The 21256-nt window shown below is 50.0% G+C and overlaps 2 protein-coding genes and 1 long non-coding RNA gene across 4 annotated transcripts in view; 2 read left to right on the top strand and 1 right to left on the bottom strand.

Annotated features, from left to right (window-relative positions):
* Nucleotides 1-136: 136 nt before the first annotated feature.
* On the top strand, nt 137-18258 carry INPP5K (inositol polyphosphate-5-phosphatase K). Of its 2 annotated transcripts, XM_006925060.3 has the most exons (12): nt 137-1349; nt 3116-3223; nt 3555-3663; nt 6709-6825; nt 7180-7355; nt 7844-7955; nt 8659-8768; nt 14929-15115; nt 15998-16135; nt 16399-16482; nt 16649-16753; nt 16933-18258. In XM_006925060.3, exons 1-12 carry the CDS (start codon nt 1297-1299, stop codon nt 16990-16992), a joined length of 1359 nt encoding a protein of 452 aa, XP_006925122.1. In that variant the 5' UTR covers nt 137-1296; the 3' UTR covers nt 16993-18258. The 2 variants fall into 2 exon arrangements, with proteins under 2 accessions (XP_006925122.1, XP_024897351.1); XM_025041583.1 differs by lacking the exon at nt 16399-16482.
* LOC112473124 lies at nt 11889-17561 on the bottom strand. The gene is made up of 2 exons (XR_003043917.1): nt 17423-17561; nt 11889-14136 (listed from the first exon to the last, which is right to left on the bottom strand). It is a non-coding gene; the product is annotated as an uncharacterized LOC112473124 (long non-coding RNA).
* A 1950-nt stretch (nt 18259-20208) lies between the features above and the next one.
* MYO1C (myosin IC) overlaps nt 20209-21256 on the top strand; it is a 22217-nt gene continuing 21169 nt past the window's right edge. Inside the window, exon 1 of the mRNA XM_006925059.3 lies at nt 20209-20495. Within this exon, the coding sequence (XP_006925121.1) occupies nt 20421-20495 (75 nt within the window). The 5' untranslated portion in view covers nt 20209-20420. The remainder of the gene's footprint in view (nt 20496-21256) is intronic.

Below are 21256 nucleotides of genomic sequence, written 5' to 3'. Positions count from 1 at the left end.
CTAGACAGAGTTTTCTGGAGTCGAGCTTATTGGTGATGTCCTCATGTCCATTTTACAAGTTAGATATCCTCAAACTTTTGCCCCCCATTTTACCTGGGAAGGACTAGGAAAAAATATAAGATATCTCTGAAAATTTCTGCAGGTGGATTTCTGTAAATTAAACACCCCCGACCATTTTATTTATGCAGACATCACATATCTGAAAATAATTTGGACAAGTCCTACTGGCAGTATTTCCTTTGTGCTTTTATCTCCCCTCCTCTTCACGTCTCCCTCTTTTTTCCCATCCTACCAAGCAAAACACTTCAAGTAGGAGTTCTTAACCTTGCTTCAGGGTCTGACCCTCATGAAGATCCTTGTAAAATTGTGTTCTGGGGAAAGTCACGCTCTCTTAGATCCTCAAAGAATTCCATGCACTGTCCTCCCCACTCCCATCCTAAATATTAAGAACCAGTGATTTGAAGGACATCGTAGTTAATCTTACTTGGCAAAGTAAATAATTTCATGTTTGGTCAGAATATAGAGGCAGTAACTTCATTCGTTCACGGCTAATTTTCTGAGTCCAGGAACCCTCCAACGTCCAAAGTTTAATAGGTGTCCTAATTTGTTTGAAGGGCAAAAAACACTTGAAAGTGGACCTGGAGAAGAAATAAGAATGGAGGTACTCAGTGACCAATATGAGATTACCTGGAGATGGGTGGGGGAAAGAGACTGGATTACAGGCAGGACAGTGGCTGGACTGTTTCCCCTCACTTCGCCCTTTGGGCTTCTAGGCATTGGGAAGCTGGAAGGAGCTCAGAGACCTCGGATTCAATAAGTGAAACCCACTATGGCCGAGGATGCTCTCGCGGGTGTGGCGACGGCTTCCCGGAAGACGGCTGCTCCCAGTCGGCCTCGCGCGGAGCACCCTGGGAGCCATGGGTTGGAACAGGGGCGCTCGTGCCTTGGGCGCCCGGCAGCCGCAGCCCGCACGCGGGGCGGAGCAGTGTTGCGTCGGGTTTCGATGACACGAGGGCACGCCTCTCTGACGTCCGGGTGCCTTAAGCTTCGTTCCTCAGCCTTTCACCTTTTCGCGCTCGTTGGAAGTCCCGCCTCTTCCCTGGGCGTCACCACCCAGAGCACTCCGTGCACCCAAGCCACGCCTCTTACGAAAGCCAAGGCGGAGGTCCAGAATCCGGAAGGAAAACAATCCGGCAAGAACGAGCTAGCCGGGCCCTGCCGCTGGGAGGGTGTTGATCCGGCCAGGACCTGCTGGGGCGGGGAGACTGGAGTCGGCCTGCCTACTGCGTGGGGACGATGGCAACCGTGAATCCATGGAGGCCGACCGAACCGAGTGGCAGGAAGCTCAGGTGAGAAAAGCACTGCAGACAGCTGGCCCCCTCTAGGCGCGATCACTGCCTTTCACCCAGTCGGGGCTGTGTGGATTTGGGGCAGAACCAGACAGGGAAAGGAGGGACCAGACCTACAGGGCTGCTTCAAATTCAGAGGGTCTCTCAAATGAGGCCAGTGTCAAGATGCTTATGTTGGGTCCGAGCCCCGCGCCCCCTCCAAACTCAAGCCGCCAAGCTAGTTCCCACTTGGGCGCCCCGAACTGGTGCCCAGTTGGCTTTGGAAAAGGCAGCAGTGTTGGGCTGTTTGAAGTTAAGTAAAGCACTCTACCCTCGGCTCTAGATTAGAAACCTGTTCTTGCTTTTGATCAGCACTTACATCATGGGTTCTGCCTGATCCCCTTGTGACCTGAAATCCGAAATCAGATTTAAATAAGGGCCTTTCACGAAGTGATGTAGCTTGGTCCCATGCTTGCTTTTTAACAAGGAACAATGTTAATCATCATCTTAGTGCAGGTCACGATGCAAGTATTTGCTGCTAATCGTCCGACTTGAGAATTTGTGCGAGAAATCCGACTTTGGATCCCCATTCACTTAGAGCAGGTCCCTGGGGAAACAAGAAGCCTTGGAGTAAAAGGGCTGCTTTTCTTAATCCTCTGTTGGACAGCAGGGGGAGATCGTAAACTAACTAAGCACGGAATCTTTGGCTGAGTGCCTGAAAAGGTGTTTTTTTGTGTCGTTTTGTTGATATTCACAGGGAGGGGCAGGAAGTTGCTTTAAGCCCGCCAAGAATTTCAAGATGTGCTTTTTAGAACACGGACCTCTAAGAACAGGGTCTGGTGAAGAGATGTTTTGAGACATCCTGCCCTTTTCCTCTATGCCCTGTACTCTCCTCCATTTTAGATCTTTCCCTGCTACAGATCCTCCTCCTCATGGTGTACCTAGGACTCACCTGAGGCTTGATGGTTGTCCTTGGTCTCTGCAGGGTTTGTAGCCCTTCCCTGCCTGCTCCATACTCAGCAGTCTGTGGCCTCCTTAGAGTGTTGCTGTGACTATTCCCTTGAAGAGATTGCCTAAGCCTCTGATGGGATCCAGTGTTAATGAGAGCTGCTGATCTAGTTCTGTTGCTTCCCTAGGGCACATATGAAGCTGAGATGAAGGATATTATCCAACTGATGACTTCTTCCCAAGATAGACTCTTGAGAGAGATGTTGAGAAATCTGTTATTTAGAATCTTCTCCTTAAGCTCTCTGAAATGTTTGGCAAAATGTGATGTTATCTCTATTATTTTTGAAATTCTCATCTTGTGCTGAATCCTCTCATGAGGTGAAAACCGAACCTCCAGAATCTTTCTGGTGGTCTTAGGAACCCTCAGGTTGAAGAATAGTGATTAAGAAGTTGCTGACTGAGCCATAGATAATTGCTGCAGTGTGAATGACTGGTGAAATTAATAAATTCCTGACTATCCACCTCTTCCCTCGCCCGACCCCAAAACCTTTGGGCCTACTTTGGCAGTTCTCCCCTAGTGTCAGCGGCACCAGTGCTGCCAGGGCCTGCATGGAGGAGCCAATCCAGGGTGGGACTTTCCTGCATCGGGGGACAAAGGTGAAGACAAAGGGCTTATAATTCAGCACCTCATCCCCACCACCACGCGCAGAAATTCATGTTTCCCATTATGATTGCAGTGGATTGTGGTGCAGCCATTAGCCGTCCTAGACCTCTGTCCATTATCTGGACAAGGTCTTATCCTCCTTCCTCCATGATTTCACTTTGCATTCCTTCTACAGCATACATGTCGTGACATGGAATATAGCCTCTGAAGCACCCCCTCTAGACCTCAATGATCTGCTTCAGCTGAACAACCAGAACCTGAATCTGGACATGTATGTCATTGGGTAGGTGTCTGCAGGGCCCCTTCACCCACCCCTATATCTGAGATCAGGTAAGCCTGACCAGTCCCAAATGTTCCCATGGGGAACGGCCATAACTGTCCTCTCCTTACTCTGGAGTCTGAAGGCTAGGAGCTTTCAGCCTGCATCAGGGCCAGTCAGTGTCTCTCGTCCTGGGTCAGCAATGCAAAGGGTTGGTGATCAATAGCAAAGGGAAGGAGAGATCGTGGTCATGGGAACCCAAGGCTTGAAAGTCTGCTGAGGGCAGTACTAAATGTCTGTGGCAGAGGCAGTACCCTCCAGGCCAGGGGGAAAGCCTCTGACCTGGGTTGGGCAGTTTGCAGGAAATGAACTGTGGGATCATGAGCCTCCTTTCTGATACTGCCTTTGAAGACCCATGGAGCAGTTTCTTCATGGAAGTGCTTTCCCCTCTCAGCTTCATCAAGGTAACTTTCAAGTTCATGGACGATTGGAACATGTGTCTTACCTCTTGTCACTAATTCCCAGCCTTTCAGTCTCCCACTCAGGCTTATATGCTGTTTCTCATTAATGTCCTAAACCTCAGTTATACTTGCCTCCTGCCTACCTTGTGCCTTTCCAAGCTAGTTGGAGCTGAGCTGGGACCCTAGGGGTTCATTTACACCTAGATATTTTTTGGGTTGGGAGAATTCCTCTGGGAGGGGCTGCAGGGTTTATTAACACCTCAGTACCTACCCCATCCCCAGCCAATCTCTCCTCACATGCCCTGCCTGAAATCTGAGTATAATAATAAAAATTAATACCATTGATCAAATTCTTACTTGGTTTTAAGCATTATAAATAAGCTTTTTGTATATATTATTTTAAAATCTTAACAAATCTCTTGAAATATGGATATTTTTTAGATAAAACAGATTCAGAGGTCACACAGGCTCTCTGGGACTTGAATATGGATCTTTCGAACTTCATAACCCATGGTCTTAACTACTATATTTTATTGCTATAGTGGTGAGCTTTAAGCCTGACAGGTATCCCAGGGCTAACCTTCTGGTATCAGAGGGTGTCCTCTGATCATGGGAGATAGGCACCTCACATTCTCAGGAGCCCAGAAAATAGTAGAGGGGAGATAAGTGTTGAGGAAAAGGGTCGTCAGTCTGAAGGGCTGTTATTCTTTGGGGAATATTTAGACCATTGGAGAATCCACAGGAATGCTCTAGATTTCTGATCTTCACCTTTCTGCCTTTCACAGCTGAGGGATAAAACACAGTCCCATTCAAAGCTCCTAATGCAGGGCTTCTTGAAAATACCAGAGTTCTCTTATCCTTTCTCTGGGTGACTGGATTTCTTCAGACTTAATTCTGTTACTCTAGTTTGCCTAAGGGTGCTGAGGCAAAAGCTGTGAGTCCTCCCAAGGAGGGCAGAGAGCCGGGAGGAGGGAATACAAGATTTGGTCTTGCTGCTGAGGCTAGTAAATGCCAGCCCCCAAGCCTTTGGCTCCCTCCGGATCAAACTGCAGCCTCTTCCTCTAGACATGGATAAAGCTAGATCCTGTAGGAGGGCAGAACTACTTTTCTTTTACGCCCCCCCCCCCCGACTCCCTTCCTTAGAGTGGAGCCCTCCTTGCACCTCAGCTAACTGGCAAGAGATTGGTAGGATGGCATTGAGCCAAGGAAATTAGCTCAGCTTGTGGCAGGCACATAATGCATTCTACCCATGCCGCCTCCCAGCCTAAAGGCCTGGCACACAAAGCAGATGCCCTCCTTCCTCCAGCCAAGAATCAAGGTGAAGGGGCGAGCCCTGCTTGCAGCCTGTTTCTTAGGCTGGAGTTTACCAGCTATAGGTTGAAAGGCCCAGGGCGATTCCCTGTGCTGGCTCCAGGGCTCCTAGCCCTTCCTTAGTCCCTCCTACTTCATTTCCTCTAACAAATCTCCTACAGATCTCCTGCTTTTCACCCCACAGCCCTACCCTTTCTCCCAATCTGAAGTTTTCCTGCTCCATCTCTACCCTTTTCCCCCTGCCCCCACTTCCCTGCTCCCTCACAAAGTGGCCCGAACCTGCTCCTGCTCCGTGGGTTAGAAATAAACTTGAAACTCTTCCTGAATCTTTATCCGTTCCCTGGGAGTCAGTCCCTTAGAGTCCAGCCCTTCCCCCACTTTCATTATCAGTTGTGCATGTGAAGAAGAGAGGCCAAGACTGGGGGTGGAGGGTGGGGTTGTGGACACAGTTGTAGTAACTACTGCCCAACCCTCGGTTCTCACGCCTCCTTCACTCAGTCCTGGGTTTGGGGTTCCCCCTGCTTTGACTCCACCACTGTGCCAGAGCTCCTGGCCGGCGGGATCAAGTTTCATAATTCCTGGAAGGCCCCAGTACACGCTCCCCACCCGGGGATTTCCTCCTTGGCCTCTGCACCTCATGCTCCGGAAACAGCTACTCAAGTGGTAGATGCAGACAACCTGAGGCTGAGATAAAGGGTCCCCACTGGTTATGGTCCATTCTCATGCCCACCCTACCTCCAGGACTGCAGACAGCAGAGGTTTTGACAGTCCCAGTCCTTCGATGCTGTTATCCAGGTAGTCCTATTCCTTGGTCTCCTTCAGCCTCAGTCCTTCATCTGTAGAGCAGGAACAGTGGTTCCTTATAGTGCTGGTGTAAAGATTAAATGTAATTTGAAGCACTTCAGGAGATGTTAGCTATTCTCCCCAATCTGTGAACGCATCCCAATCTACTCACTCTCATCCTCTCTGCATTGCCTCTGTGGGCATCCAGCTGCTCACCATTTATAGTTATTTTGGGGGAGCATTTTCTTAATTTTTTTCACTGAGCTATAATGTATGCAGAAATTAAGTGTAAAATCTGATGGATTATTATATGTGCATACATCCATGTTACCACCATCTAGTCAAGAGTCAGAATACTTCCAGCACCCGAGAAGGTTCTCATTTTCCTTCTCTGCATTTACATTTAAGAATCCTTAAACCAAAAAATAATAATAACTGCAGGTTTATATTTACAGCATCTACGAGATAGATTCTTATTCTGTCGATGAGAAAATAGGCTGAGAGACATGCCCAGTATCAAATACTAAAAACCCGAATCAGAATTTGAACCCAGATCTGGCTGACTTCAAAGTCAGTACCCTTAGCCACTATCCTGTATGGCTGCATTCCTCTTTGAGGCCCTGGCCCACAGGGGTGGTGGCCCAAAAGTAGCCAGAGAACCTCAGGAGGGCATCAGTGAGGGGGTACCTAGGCATGCATGGGGTTAGGACAAGAGTCCATGCCCTCCTGATGGCAGGGTGCCTTGGCAGCCTTTTCTTCTCTTTCCTTCACCCCCAGGCCCAGGAACAGAAACTGAAATTTGCTCAGCTCCTAGAATGCATCATTTGGCAGCTGAGACTTGAACTGAACTACCAGAGACCCTGGGGCAGGGCATTTGTGTGGCACAGGGCCTGGCAGGGACACACTTGGCCCATGCAGGGAAATGAATGACCATTGCCCTCCTGTGTCCTGCAGGTCTCCTCTGTCCGCATGCAGGGGCTCCTTTTACTGGTTTTTGCCAAGCATCAGCATTTGCCCTTTATCCAGATCATCTCTACTAAATCCATCCCCACTGGCTTCTACGGGTACTGGGTAAGGACTGAGGTTATCTGAGCCATGAGCTGGGAGACCTATCACTGGATTGGGAAGGGCTGGTGGCTTTAGATCTGGGCAAGGGGAAAAGGGGATGAGATGAATCTTGGCATTCTGGCCAGGCTAGTGCCCTGTATACCTGCTCCCCTGCCTCAGGCACTGCTTAGCATCCTGAAACCTCAGGCTGAGTGAGCTGGGCTCTGTGGATGGAGAGGTCACTCTGGGAAGCTGAGTGTCTGGCCCTGGGAGATCTTGTGGGAGGTGAGACCATCTCCTCTCAGGCCTACGATGGGAAAAGAGAGGTGTGTCCCACCCGGAGCATCTTCCTACCCTTCTGCCCACCTGTCCTACCAGGGGAACAAAGGGGGTGTCAACATCTGCCTGAAGCTTTACGGCTATTATGTCAGCATCATCAACTGCCACCTGCCCCCCCACATGGCCAACAATGACCAGCGGCTGGAGCACTTCGACCAGATCCTGGAGATGCAGAATGTTGGGAGACATGATATCCCCAACATCCTGGACCATGAGTGAGCATGTGGTTGCAAACTGTCACCCCTGCCCTCTCTCCTACACCCGCCCAGGCTAGCGTCCTCTGCCCAGTCACTGCTGCCCAGACAGAGGCTATCGGTGTTGCTCTCCTGGCCTCATCCCTGATACCCCATCTGCTCTCTTATCCAGCTTTGCCTGCTTGGAGACCCCTTTCCCTTCCACTTCCCTGGCTCCTCTGCACTGCCTAGAAGCCCTGGACACTTCTGAACATCTCAGTTTAAAAACTCCATGGTTCCTGAGGTCACCCGAAGGGCTGGTTCTCAGCCTTGCCTGATGGCCAGTTGAGGGAGAGGGAGGGCTAGAGCCTGCTCCACATTTACCACTTGCTCCTGGTCTTCACCTGGTCCTTTCCCAGCATCTGGCTTCTCACGTACAGCCCCTGGAGTAAGCAAGCCTGAGCCACTTGTTGCTTCTCCTTTCTCTGGACTCATCACAAACCTCAGGTTGCCTTCCTTTTTTTCTGAAGCCTCATTCTCTGGTTTGGAGACATGAACTTTCGAATCGAAGACTTTGGGTTGCACTTTGTTCGGGAGTCCATAAAAAATCGGTGCTACGCTGACCTGTGGCAGAAAGATCAGGTACCAATGGGAGGGGAGGGGTGGGGAGGGTCCAGAGAGGCGATCTGAGCCCATGGTAGAGGTCCAACATGAAATGTGTGGAGCATTGCTCAGGTTCCCCAGCTCCTCTTCTACGTTCCTGGTCCTTCGAAGTCCCTGTTCCTGAGTAGGGAGGAATCTAAAAGGGCTTCACACCGTGGGGTGGGGCAACCAGCCCTGTCTGGGCCTGGTCTTCATCTGGAGGAACGAGGGTACAGCTGCTGGGCGTGCATTAGCATAGGGAACAAGAAGGGCTTTGGCTTGCTGTTCACCAACCTTGTATACCTGTCGTCTTTCCCATCCCCAGGCTTACTTGCCTCCTAGAGGATGAAATATCACTTATTTGGGGGACGTTGGTTACCCCAGCCTTTCCTCTGACACATGTCTTCTAGTGACTCCTAGAGGAATGGAATTCAAAGCCTCGTCCCTATAGTCCAAGGACTGGGAAATGGCAGGCAGCTGCCTCCCCTGGGACTATGGGGTAATGTTTGCAAAAGGATTCAGCTGCTCTCCTGGGGTGGGTAGGAATGGGTGCTGAGGCTGCCACTGGGCTGCAAGGAAATGAAGTGGCATTGCTTGATTCTTGCCCTACCATGATGGCATGTGCCAATCCCTTAAATAGAGTGTGGTGTTGTGCCATGGGGTCAGGACCATTGGGAGGTTGGGACTGTGACTTTTTCTACAGCTCAACATTGCCAAGAGACAAGACCCACTGCTCCGGGAGTTCCAGGAAGGCCCCCTGCACTTCCCGCCCACCTACAAGTTTGATAAGAACTCCGACAACTATGACACTAGGTGAGGGGGCTCCACCAAGAGATGAACAGTTTGCCATAGATCTGGAATTAGTCTGTGAGGAGGAAATGAGGGGCCAGGAGGCCTTGGAAGTCAGACCGTGTGGGCCCTAGTGGCAGGGGAGATGCCTCATAAATAGAAGTGTTAGGGAGGCAGAAATAGATCCAGCCATCACCTCTCAGGAGCGGCCCCTCCCACCCCCTCATGAGGCACTGACTGTGAGAGCTGTCCCAGATTGTCTTCAAAAAGAGCGGGAGGGGGAACCGGTGCTGACAAGGATGGGGGTTGGGCAGCAGGGCAGGTAGGGCCAGAGGGGAAATGGAGGTAGCTGTTTCCTGATTTAGGAGGAGCTGCATTTCAGCATTCTTGGAACCCCTTCCCCTACTCCCCAGGGCTTGCTGATCCTCCCCAGATTGGGAGCTTGGCTCAGCCAGTTACTGGTGTTAAGTATCCCTGCTCCAGCTGTGAGTGGGTCAGGTACTATTTAGGAAGGTGAAGAAATAGTTGTCAGTGGAGAATTTTAATAGGGAACAATATAGAGACAGTGCATCTAGTAGTTAGAAGCGCAGCTCTGCATCAACTGCATGACCTTGGACAAGGTATTTAAGCCTCAAATTTTGTCATCTATAAAATGGTGATAATAGTATCAACCTCGTGGGTTGAGAATTGAATGAGACCTTGCATATATATAGCCCAATTTCTGGCACCCAGTAAGCACTGTGATAACTGCTATTATTATTTTTAGATTCAGGTCTTTGGCTGGTAGTTTCACTGAAAACCTTTCTAAGAAACTGAGAAGGGGCCAGGTAACCACCAAAACCTTAGGCTTAGAGAGAGAGGCAAAAGCAGTTCTGGCAAGAGGTCCCTGGCCCAACTTAGGGAAAGGATCCTCATCTCTGAAGGAAAAGAAGAGCTTGTTATGGAGCTTTTTGTTTCACCTGAAGCAGCTCCTTCATTTATTATTATTCTCCTATCAGGATTGTCTTATGAGGGAAATAGGAGGTCCTCCAGGGCAGTCCAGGCCTCTGGGATTTAGTGGGTGAAAAGGTATCTCCACAGCCAGGCCAAGGTGAGAGGTAGAACTGGTGGCCCAGTGCTGGCAGTGGTAAGGCAGAACCACAGTGTCCCCGCCAAGGAAGGAGTTGAAGGTGAGCCATTTCAGGAGTGTGGAGCAAGACAATAGGGTCATGGCTAGGGTAACACATACAAGAAGAGGCTATGAACACTGGAAACAGGGTCCAGCCTGGGCAACAGCAGGCTGGAAAGGAGGTAAGAGGGCAGGCTCTAGCTGGCCCAGGTCCACAGCTAGAGAGACTGCCAGTCTCCCCAGCCAACCATTGGAAATTAGAGTCACAGAAATTGTAAGGCCTTGGTGGGACAAACTGGGGCCTTGGGGGCTGGGACCCTCCACCAATTGACTTTAAAACCTCACTTGCCAGCAAGAAGAGAGCCGCTAACAGCAGGAAGAGAGCTGCTGACAGACCATATAGCCAGGTGTCTCTTTGCTACCACCCCCAAGGTATGATAGGGAAACCACTAGGAGACTGGAAGTGTTTGCAAACAGCTGGATCTAAGCTGCAGTTGGCAGGGACTGAGATTGGGTAAAGAAGCTCAGAAATGTTAAAGGACTTTCTCAAGTGGTTCAGCTAGTGATGATGGAGCCAGGACTCAGACCTGATTCTCTGGACTGGAGTCTGTGGTTCATGAGGCTTTCCTCTAGCCCATAGTACCTCCGAATTCACAGCTAGTTTTGCCAGCAGCAGCAAAAAGGAGGGCAGGATCAGAACAGCAAAGACTTGCTATGAAGGAGGCAGATACTTATTTCCACACAATAGATAAAATCCACATTGTGGGTGACCACTTTTTATTGCCAGGCATTGTGCAAAGGGCTTTGCCTGCATCACTTCACTTAATTAGCATCATATCCTCCTTAGGTAGACAGTGTTGTTACTAACTTTTTACCAAAAAAAAAACTGAGTCTTGGAATATCTAAGGCAGTATCAGAGTAAGTGATCAAGCAGAATTTGAACTTGAGTCTATGTGACTACAAACCCATGCACTACCCCTTGCTTAGATCCCAGGAGACGAAGGAAGGTCTGTACAGGAACAGGGGACATTACAGGAGAACATCATAACTGAAATATCACTCATTGGGGCCAGGGGTCAGAGGCAGCTGGGAGTTCCTGCAGTGGCTGGGACTTGAGCCCTACATAGGTAGCAGAAACATTCCTGTCTAATCAGACTGGTATTCATCCTTGAAAACCAGTTCAGACATCATCTCTATTAAAAAGCCCTCCCTGACCTACCCTTCCATCTCACTGAGAATTCTCTCCTGCCCTTATGCTGCCACAAGCCTTGTACACACTAGGCTTTCAATGTTGCTTTTAAGACACAGGGTGCCTTTCTGGCTGTACTGTGAATGCCTGGAGCAAAGACTGGATCTGATTTTTGACCATTCCCGGGAGGTAACATAGTACCAGGCATATGTTTTCATTGGGAGCATGAGAGGACAAAAAGAAAAGCTGTGGTATTTAAGGAGCAGCCATTCTAGTAGAGGGACCCACCCACAGCAAGAGATCCAAGTAAACACTGTCATGTTCAGGATTTGGCCAATAGAAGGTTCCAGAACTCTGTGGAAGTGCCGAAGGCAGTTGAAGTGAATGGTAAGGAGGCAGGCAGCTGAAGCCAGGAAGAGTCAATCAGAGTTGTCAGGGAGATGGCGGAGTTTGGCAGAAAAGGCAGGCATTCGATCAGTCAACACTGACAAGAGGTACCTTGAGTGGAGCCTGACCCAGCCATACAAAGTGACTATGCAGAGCATGGGACACAGCTTTGCTCAGGCACAACAGTGTCTCTGAGCCAAGATGTAATGAGAACTGAGGTCAGCTCCATTACAGGGGAGGTGAAAGGGCTGAGGGCAGGAAATCCTGTTAAAGTCAGGGATTGCAATGGGGTTTCATTACATGAACCCAATCAGCCTCTCTGCTAGGCAATGAGCAGAGGATATTATGGTCAGTCTAGTCAAGACTCATGTCCAGAGTTCAATGAGACACTTAGAAGCCATCTAGGTGCTCTCAGACCCAGAAATGGAACACATCACTACTTTTGAGTCAGTAAATTGGCTCAGTTTTCTAGGCTCTTAAAGCAAGAGAATCTTGCAGAGCTACTTGGTTTTAATTTTGCAAAAGTAAAGATGTACTAATCTCCAGAAATAATTCTTGTATTCAGGCATGACCATTCAACCAAAAAACATTTGTGAGTCCTGTTCTGTTTAACACACACTGTAAGACAGTTCTGGCTGCAGTGAATCGGCCACAATGAGGCAAGCTGGAGGAGACAGTGTAGTGCAGTGGAAGGAGCAGGGACTTCATAGTCGGCAGTCCTGGGCAAGTGTCTGGCTTCCACCTGGACCAGATGACCTCTCTCGACTTCAGTGTCCTGTAAGAGAAAAATGTGACCTGTAACATTCTTCCAGTGTCAGAAGAATTAGAACAGTCTGTGAGACACCTGTCACAGTGCCTAATGCCTAGAAGGACCCCATGTTTAGCTATATTATTAGGAATGGAGAACTGGGGGAATATATGTAATATTTAATTTGTACACACATTTATTTTGCTTATTTGTTTTGTTCGTCAAACAAGCTCCTTGAGGATCTTGTCAGTTTCATTTATTGGATTCTCAGCTGGCCTAGAGTATAATAATGGCTCAGTAAATCTCATTGAAAGACTTAGTACTACAGGTGCCCAGTGAAGAGCCTGGACTAGGCCATGGAAAAGGAGGGAAGGGAGACAGGCTAAGAGGTATTGAGGAGGAACGAGAGACAGGCTGTGGTCAGGACTTGGGGAAGATGCTGATGTGACAGCAAGTCTGGGCTCTTAACTATAAAAGGGGATTTGGGGAGGGGGACTGCTATAAAAGGAGGAATGATACATTCCGGTGGTTTATTACCAAGTTTTAGGCATTGCTAGGCACTGAATGTCCCAGGTTGGTTCAGAGATTCAGTGTCTGTAGTGTCTGGGATGGAAATAACCACATTCCAATGTCCTCTGAACACTCCTCAGAAGAGTGAACAGCTGAAACAAGCCAAAGAGGCCCAAGCAAATGTGGTTTAGCCAGTTACTGTAACTTCTTGACCACTCCCTTGATATACTTTACTGGATTTAATCCCCACAATGAGTCTTTGAAGTAAGTACTGTTATCACCACATCTTACAGTTGAAGAGACTGAGCCAGGGAGTGATGATGTCACTTGCCTAAGGGCACATAGTCTTTTTATTTATTTTTTTAACTATATTGGTTTATTATAAAAAGATATAACTCAAGAATAGGCAGGTAGAAGAGATGCATAAGGCATGGTATGGGGCTCTTAATTAACCACATGGCGCTTAAATAACAGGGCAAACCTTCCCCAGCTGGTCTCTGACTCTAGCATCAGAGTTCACCACTGAGACGCCATTCAGCCTCTATTGCTAGAAAACTGCATACTGTTGAAGTGACAGCAGTATGTCAGAAATATTTATTTAAAATAGTAATTGAATAAAGCAAAAGACAAAAATAGCATTGCAAACTGATTATAAGCATATAAAGCTGTATAAGCTTAGAAGGGCATTTTTGAGGAGAGAGATCAAGCTTGGGTTTTTTTAGTTTGGGTTCACAAGCAGTTGTCGAGTAGCTACTATGTGCCAGGCTCTGTAATAATGCTGAGGATACACTGGAGTCTCCAAGAGCCAGTCCTTGCCTTCCAGTTTCACACACTAATTAATATGCTGATGGGAAACAAAACTACAATATAACATAATTGTAAAAGTACTGATGTAAATGCTTTGTAGGGAGGAAGAGCTCAGGGACAGCTTTATGACAAAGACAGTATTGAAATTGGGACCCTCTGGGTGAAGAAGGATGTCCCAGCCAGCAAAAACTTCCAAAGTAAAGTTCCTGAGGCTTGAGAGAGTCACCAGGGTTGGGTGGGATTGGGCAGTGATGAGAGATAAGGACAGGGGCATCAGATTCCTGAGCACCTTGAACCATACTTGGGGACTTGAGTTTTATTCTGGAGGCAATGAAGAGTTCTTAAAGGTTTTAAAGTAGGGAATCACCTGACCAGGCTTTACTACTCTGTGGGTTCATTCAAAACCAAGGGAGAGGAACCTAGAAACAGCAACTGTTCCCCCACCCCATTCTCAGACTCAGGATCTCCACATGGAGGGAGGAGCCTGGGTGCCTAGTCCATCTTAGAGAATGCCCAGTAGCTGCGTGCACAGGGCTAGATTAGGAGCCAGAGACTTACCTATCTTGAGGCAACTACAGTTACCTAGGAGAAGAAAGCACTCTTGTCTCTAAGATTGCAGGTCCTCTCACGCTCCTAAGGGAAGCTGGTAATGAACAAGTGGGAGGGCGCTCAGTTGACTCAAGAACAAAGAATTATAATAGGCAGTGCCTACAGAGAGCTTATTTTGTACCAGTCATTATGGTAAACATTTTTCTGTGCTTTATCTCATTTAATCATCTCAGGAACCCTATAAGGTAACTATTGTTATTATCTCCGTTTTACAGATGAGGAAGCTGAGGCCTAAGAAGGATTGGCCAGGTGATTTAGAGCACATGCTCTGTGGTCATGCTGCCTGGCCTTGAATCCTGGCTCCACCACTCAGACAGTAGCTGTATGACTTTGGGAAAGTTACTTCCCATCTAAGACTCAACCTCCCCACCTGTAAAGGGTGAAATAAACAGAACTGATCGCAGGCATGTAGTGAGCATTCCCTAAATGCTTCCCTTTCCTTTCCTAAGGTCACACCTTTGGTAAGGGAGGCACCAAATTCCAGCCCAGGGTCTGTCTAACTCCAAAATCCAAAGCTCTACTTCTTTGATCTGTTGCTTTTGTTCAAGAAATAGGAAAAGCTTTGAAATGGGATGTTTCTGAGTCACAATTTCATTCATAAAAATGTACTGTACTAAAGGCCTTTGGCTGAATCTGACAAAGACCAGCATACTTTTGATTCTGTTGGGCACCCTCCTGCTTGCTGACATGCTGTGTTCCAGCTCTGGCCCAGTAGGGCTCATGGCTGCTGATAAACCCTGGTATTAGGGGCTCCAGCAAGCTCATGGGGGTACCTACAGCTCTCCTGCCAACTCTTTCTTCTCTCCCCATTCTTCCTATCTGTCAGTGAGAAGAAACGCAAGCCTGCATGGACTGACCGCATCCTGTGGAGGTTGAAGCGGCAGCCCCATGCTGGCTCCTACACCCCCGAGCTGCCAGTCCCCGACTTCTTCCTGTCTCTGAGGAGCTACATCAGCCACATGATGTACACCATCAGTGACCATAAGCCTGTCTCTGGCACCTTTGACTTGGAGGTGAACTTCTGGGCTGCCTGGCACTTGGCAGAGGAGTAGCTGTGCTGGGCCACATCCCCAAACACTCCAGCCCTGGATTCTAATGTCAGTAGGTCCCCCAGGGAATAGCTGTAGGAGGACATGATTGCCTTTCCTCCTAGGTCAGGTATCCCAGCTCTTCTTAGGAGCTGTTGATAGCTCTGTCAAAAATGTGTTCAAACCTTTTGTGAATAGGTTTCCATTTCCTCTTGGTCTGTCTCTTGGGGCTGAGTTCCATTATGCTTATTACCTACTATGTGATATAAGACTTCCTTTTTATTTGTCCTGAACCACTCTGGATCAGGTTGCAAAGGGAGCTCCCTCCCTGCCATCTAACAACCAAGGCAATATTAATCTTCAGGTTGCTGGCTGCCCTCAGCCTTCACCTTTTTATACTGGTTTGTCTGTCTATATCATTTGTTCCCTCCACATGCCTATAGCTGTTCTCACCAGAGGCACCCTCCCCCTGCAAAACTGAATTTGGGCCTTTGGGTCAGTAACCTCGGAGACCTGAGAGCAACTACCTGGCTTATTTCTTAAACCTGTCAGCAACTGCCTCCCTTAATTTCCCCCACTCTTGCCCCTCAGTACTGGGCTCTCTGATTGGTTACTCACCCGGCCCTCAGCCACATCCTCCCTGGCAGGGCCAGCCACCCCTGACAAGCCTTTGGCCCTTTCTCTTTCCAGCTGGCCAGCCAAAATCTACTTTCTCCAGGAAGCCTAGTGGTATTCTGTGCCCACTGCTCTAGTGCCCCTCCTTCCCTCTCTGACCCTGACTTGTTGAAATGGCACAGTAAGGAAATTCATCTCAGAAAAGGGAATGATGCTATGGATTTTCAACCCCCTTCCCATCCCTGTGTGTAGCTAAAGCCAGTGGTATTTATCCCAATGATCACCCTGATGCATGAGGGCCTGTGGACCACGGAGAACGACATTCTGATCAGCTACTCCTCCACCCCAGACTTCCTCAGCAGCTCCTGGGACTGGATTGGACTGTACAAGGTGATGTGATTGGTTAGGAAGGGAGTCCATCAGCTATACCCTTCAGCTTTATTCATCCTGAGGGCTCATGGAATCTAGGCACAGAGACTGAAGAATTTACCTTCATTTACCCCAGGGGTCCTTGCCCACCTAGGGGCTGGCAGTGAAGGGGAGGGGGCATACAGTATGATGGCCAGACCTAGGAATGAGACCATCATCTTAGGACTTGCTGTAGGTCCTGTGTCCTCCTAGACCACTGACTGCCAAATCCCCCCCTCACACAGGTGGGGCTTCGCCACATTAATGACTACGTGTCCTATGTCTGGGTCGGGGACAACCAGGTCTCCTCCAGTGACGGGCTGAACCAGGTATCTTCCCCACTTCCTGAGATAGGTATTCCACATCCCCAGCAGGTGGGCTTGCTTGAGTCCTCCTCTGTCTTCTGGGACAAACAGCTGGATAACTTGTTGCTGGAAGCTGGGTGGGACCCAGGGCCATGGAGCTAACCCCATTTCTGTCCATCCTCCCCGCCAGGTATATATCAGCGTCAACAATATCCCTGAGACTGAGGATCAATTTCTACTCTGTTATTATAGTAACAGTCTACAATCTGTGGTGGGGATAAGCAATCCCTTCAAGGTAAGGGATGCTAGTGGGTAAAGGGAAAGGTACACAGAGGACTTGAGCTTGAGCGCCTTATCTGTTCCCTGAGGCTACAGGCCTAGGAGCCACATCAGTTGGGGAATGGGAGTAATGGAACAGTGCAGAGGAAAACCTACTCTTGCCCCTTCCACTCACTGCCTATTTTATCCCTGCAGATCCAGCCTCGCGCCATCTTGCAGGAGGACCCACTGGGTGAAGCCCAACCACGGATCTGAGCCGGGATTAGAGGGAATCCAGGGCGGAGGCCAGAGCTGGCAGCCAGCTCTGCTTACCACTGCCAGGAGTAGTAGGGGCCCGGCCCAGCCCCCTGATGAGGCAGCAAGTATCCTTCACCTCTAAGGGGGAGCTCTAGCCACACTCCTGTGCTCTCTCCAGTCCAGATCTCTGGAACTGGCCACTTAAATACAGGTTTTTATTGCTGAGATGTTAGTGAAACCAGCTAGTTTGTCAACAGTGAAGACCTGGGGACAGTACACCAGATGTGGGAAGGACCCTCCAGCCTGCATCTCATTTCTTGATTTTTCCCACGCACATTTCCAGTCCTGCCCAAGCAGGCCTGCCAGGCACATGCCCCACCTGGCCCAGGTCTACATTCCTGTCACACCATTCTGGGCCTCAGGCTGCCTGGGAGGGGGAGATACTCACATTTGTACAGGCTCCATCAACTGGTTGGCACAAACAGCACTGGGTTCCAGGATCTTGACATCTCATTGTCTGTCCTCCAGAGGGATGGGCAGAGTGTCTGGGATCCTTGCTTTGAGCAGAGCAGTATGACTAAGTGGACAGGATGGAGGGGCCCCACTACCCAGGCTCTTATGTACGAGTTGTGGGCAGGTTGTTGGGTATCTTTCTGCCTGCACCCCTTTCCCCTCATGAGATCTGACCCAGGAAGTTCCAGGGCCTAAGCAGAGAACTGGACCCAGGTTCACTTCTACTGGTGGATCAGGCACCATGCCCCCCAACCTACTCTCTTGCAAAAGATTGGCAGGTGGTAGAGGAGCTATGCCACAGACTTCCAGGATGGTCTTTGCCCAGTCAATTTCATCTGCCCCTACCCTTGCCTATAGTCACTGACCAGAAACCTGCCCTCTCTCTAGACCACTCTGGGACCTAGAAGTGGAGGCGCTCAGAGAAGAGAGCTGTAATCAAAACGTTTTGGAGGAATCTGGTCCTGGGGGTCTTCAGAGAGCATTCTCCAGGTGCTGTGTGGACATGGCTGTCTCGACTCTCACTACTTTCCTCAAGCTGCTGGTGACTCAGTGGCCCTTCTCCCAGGAAAAGACACCTCAGGGAGCCTGCTCTATGACTGTCATGCCAATCCTACAACCTGAGACTGATAAACACTCTAATTGCTCTATGTTCCATACTCCATCCTCAGAAGCCATATGTACCATCAAACTGTCCCCCTGGCTTCTGGTGGGCCATGGCTGTCTGTGTTCTGTCTGTTATATTGGGGGATAATTAGAAACATGGCTTTTACACTTGTGTGTGACTCCTTCCTGATGATGGTGGGAAGGGGCACCTGGTAAACTCTAGACAAGGCCTTTGTAGATCCAGACTAGACTCTCTGAGTGGCAGATGTTATCCTCATGGGAATTGGATGAGGGTCTGGGATGGTGGTCCTCTTGATCCCTGGCCCTCTTGAGGCTTGCTACCTATGCTATTGGTCCCCTAATTTACTCTGCTCTCATTGGCTTATCCCTCAGCCACCAATCCCTCACACCTTAGTCTTGAGCCTTGGTCCTGGGTTAAGCTATCCAAAAATGTCACCATCTTTTCTCCCTGCCTCAGATCCCCCTACCCCGAAGTTCCCATGGTAACCTCTATCCCTAACTTCAATACACACACACATCTGAGGAACCTTGAACCCTTGTACTTGCCCACTTCATTCCTTCTCACATGCAACCATCATTGATGCTGCCACATAGCACCCTTCATTTGACAAGACAAGGAAACCACAGCTCAGAAGTGATGTGATCCTTTTGAAGTTACACATGCAGCTGTGGTATCATGTAGCACCAGAAATAGGAATTCAGTCGACCTGGGTTTGACTGAGATTTCCATCTCTATCCACATAGGAGTCTCAGTTGTCTGTGAAATACAAATAACATACCTATTCACAAGATTATTGTGAGAGAACAATTGTAAAAAAACAAAACAAAACAAAGCAACACTACCTGTAACCTCCTGATTAACGTAGCCCTGGGGTTGGATCGCAGAGCTCCTGACTCCAGGGGTCCCCTGTTTCTCCTGGTGTGGACCATGTTTGTCTTCCACATGCCCACCTCTCCCTTTCTCCCTTAAGTCTTCAAGCACCCCTACCCCTTCTTCCTGTTGTAGGGCCCCTCCTAGCCTGGCAGGGGTGAGTCCAGCAGTGATTGAGAGGCGGGAAGGGGAAAGGGAAGGGGGAGTGCTTTCCCTCCTCTTGGCCGCAGTCAGGATATGGCCGCTCTGGGCCCAGCCCTGACCCTCTGGGTGGAAACAGGAAATATGTGAGACTTGGTGTGCGCTGGGTCTCAGTGCCTGGCTCCACGACTGATAAGGGCCATTGTGTGGCTGCCGGGGATGAGCCTGCCCTGGATAGATGTGTTTCCCGAGGAAGGAAGGAATCTTTGCTGGTCTTTCCTGGGCGGGGGAAGCTGTGAGGAGGGAAGGGAAGGGTGCCTGGAGGAAGGTGCCTGCGTAAGGGGCTGTCAAGTCCAGCGCAGGCCACTGGACTCTACCCCTCCCATGCCAGCATTTGCCTCTGGAAAGGTCACTTTCCCCCATCTACTTCCCCCTTCTCACTTCCTATAAGGAATGGCTGGAGACCCAAAGGCTCAGGCCAGGGAAGTGTCAGCTGTGATTTAACAATAAAGCTAGAAAAACAAGAACATTAAGGATGGGGAGGAGGGGTGGAGCACCTGAGGGTGCTAATGGAAATGTAAGGAGCAAACAGCACTAAGGCTGCCCACAGAAGGAACCCAGGGACCAACTTCCCAAGCGGTTGAAGCTCAAGAGGAGGGTGAAACGGGGGGCTCCTCAAAGCGCCCTCACACCTCTCTAATCAACCCCATTTTTCCAACATGTCCAGCCCCCAGCAGCCCAAGTCCAAACTCAAGGGGCTCACCTGGTGCGGTAGGAGGCAGGCTAGCTGGGGGAGTGGGTGGGGCATGCAGGAGGGGTAGTGCCTACTGATGGATTCCCTTGGCTTAGAGCAGGATATGCGTTCTGGTTTGGAGAGTGGTCTCTGTGTTCTCCAGCTGACACCAGTGAGTAGGCAAGGGGAGAAGCCCAGCCATGGAACTGCTGGGGAGGAAGGCCTCCTACCCTTTGTCCTGGAGCCTAAGGTCCCCCATGGGTGACTGCATCAGCTGCTCTGGTTACCTGGGACAACAGGCATTTCCTCCATCCCTCAGCCCCTCCTCTTCCTGCCCCAACCCACTGGGCTAAGAGGCCTCCCAATCAGACCTGGGCTGCTCCAGCTGTGTCCTGAGGCGCTGGACCAGGCACATCCCCTGGGGCTGGAGTTGAAGTTGAATCAAGTGACCATCCCAGTGTGAGACCAGATCCTGGCTCCAGGAGCAGCCAAAGCCTGTGGGCTGGCAGGCAGGATTCTGCTCAGAGGCCTCAGTGCTCAGCACGCTGGCTGTCCGCAGGCAGAATGGCACTACAAGTGGAGCTGATCCCCACGGGGGAGATCATCCGCGTGGTTCATCCCCACAGGCCCTGCAAACTTGTAAGCTGGGATGCCCTGGGCTGGGAGGAAGGGTGGCAGTGTCTCCCCAGGGCCCAGCAGCCCTCTCTCAAGCAAACCCCTCTGGAAAGAAGTGAGCAGTAGGGACAGGTTCTGATCCTTGGTGCAACAGGAATAGACTGGACAAGAAGGGTAAATGGAAGGAAGGGGTATGGTTTTAAGTGCACCACTAGGACCATCTAGGAGTAGTGTTTGTCAAAGTGGGGATCGGGGTTTGAACCCCTTCCCTTCCTGCTCCCTGATCCTCAGAAGACTGGGCTATGAACTGGGCATAACAACACCTAGGTGACAGGACTGCTCTGAGGTCAAAGGACGAGTACATGTAAAGCTCCAGGCGCATAGTACAGGCTCAGTTAATGCCTCCCCATTCCCAAAGAACTGGGACTGGCCAACTCAGAGCAGTAGCGTGAGCCGGACAGAGGGTAAAAGGAGAGAAACAGTCACAAATGGGGAAGAGTCAACCTGGCCCGGTATGAAGGAGAGGGTCGGGTTTGCTCTGGGGATGCAAAGGGGCCCTAGGACCGGGAGGGAGAACCCATCATGCGCACCCACCCAGTACAGCAGCGAGTGGGCCGGGTCTTCGCTGGAGGAGGGTGCATGTGTGAGTGTCTGTTTTGGGGGGCGGCGGGAGGGGGGGAGAGAAAGAAAATGACTGTGACGCGCCTCGTCCCGGGAGCTGGTTGAGGAGTGTGCGGCACTAAGTCTCCGCAGACGCCGGCAGGGGCCAGGGCCAGGGCCGCCCG

The sequence above is a fragment of the Pteropus alecto genome, unplaced genomic scaffold (genome assembly GCF_000325575.1).
Source record: "Pteropus alecto unplaced genomic scaffold, ASM32557v1 scaffold98, whole genome shotgun sequence".
Lineage (NCBI taxonomy): Eukaryota > Metazoa > Chordata > Mammalia > Chiroptera > Pteropodidae > Pteropus > Pteropus alecto.
Note: the sequence above shows the minus strand (reverse complement) of the source record. Positions and strands in the feature narration are given on the sequence as shown.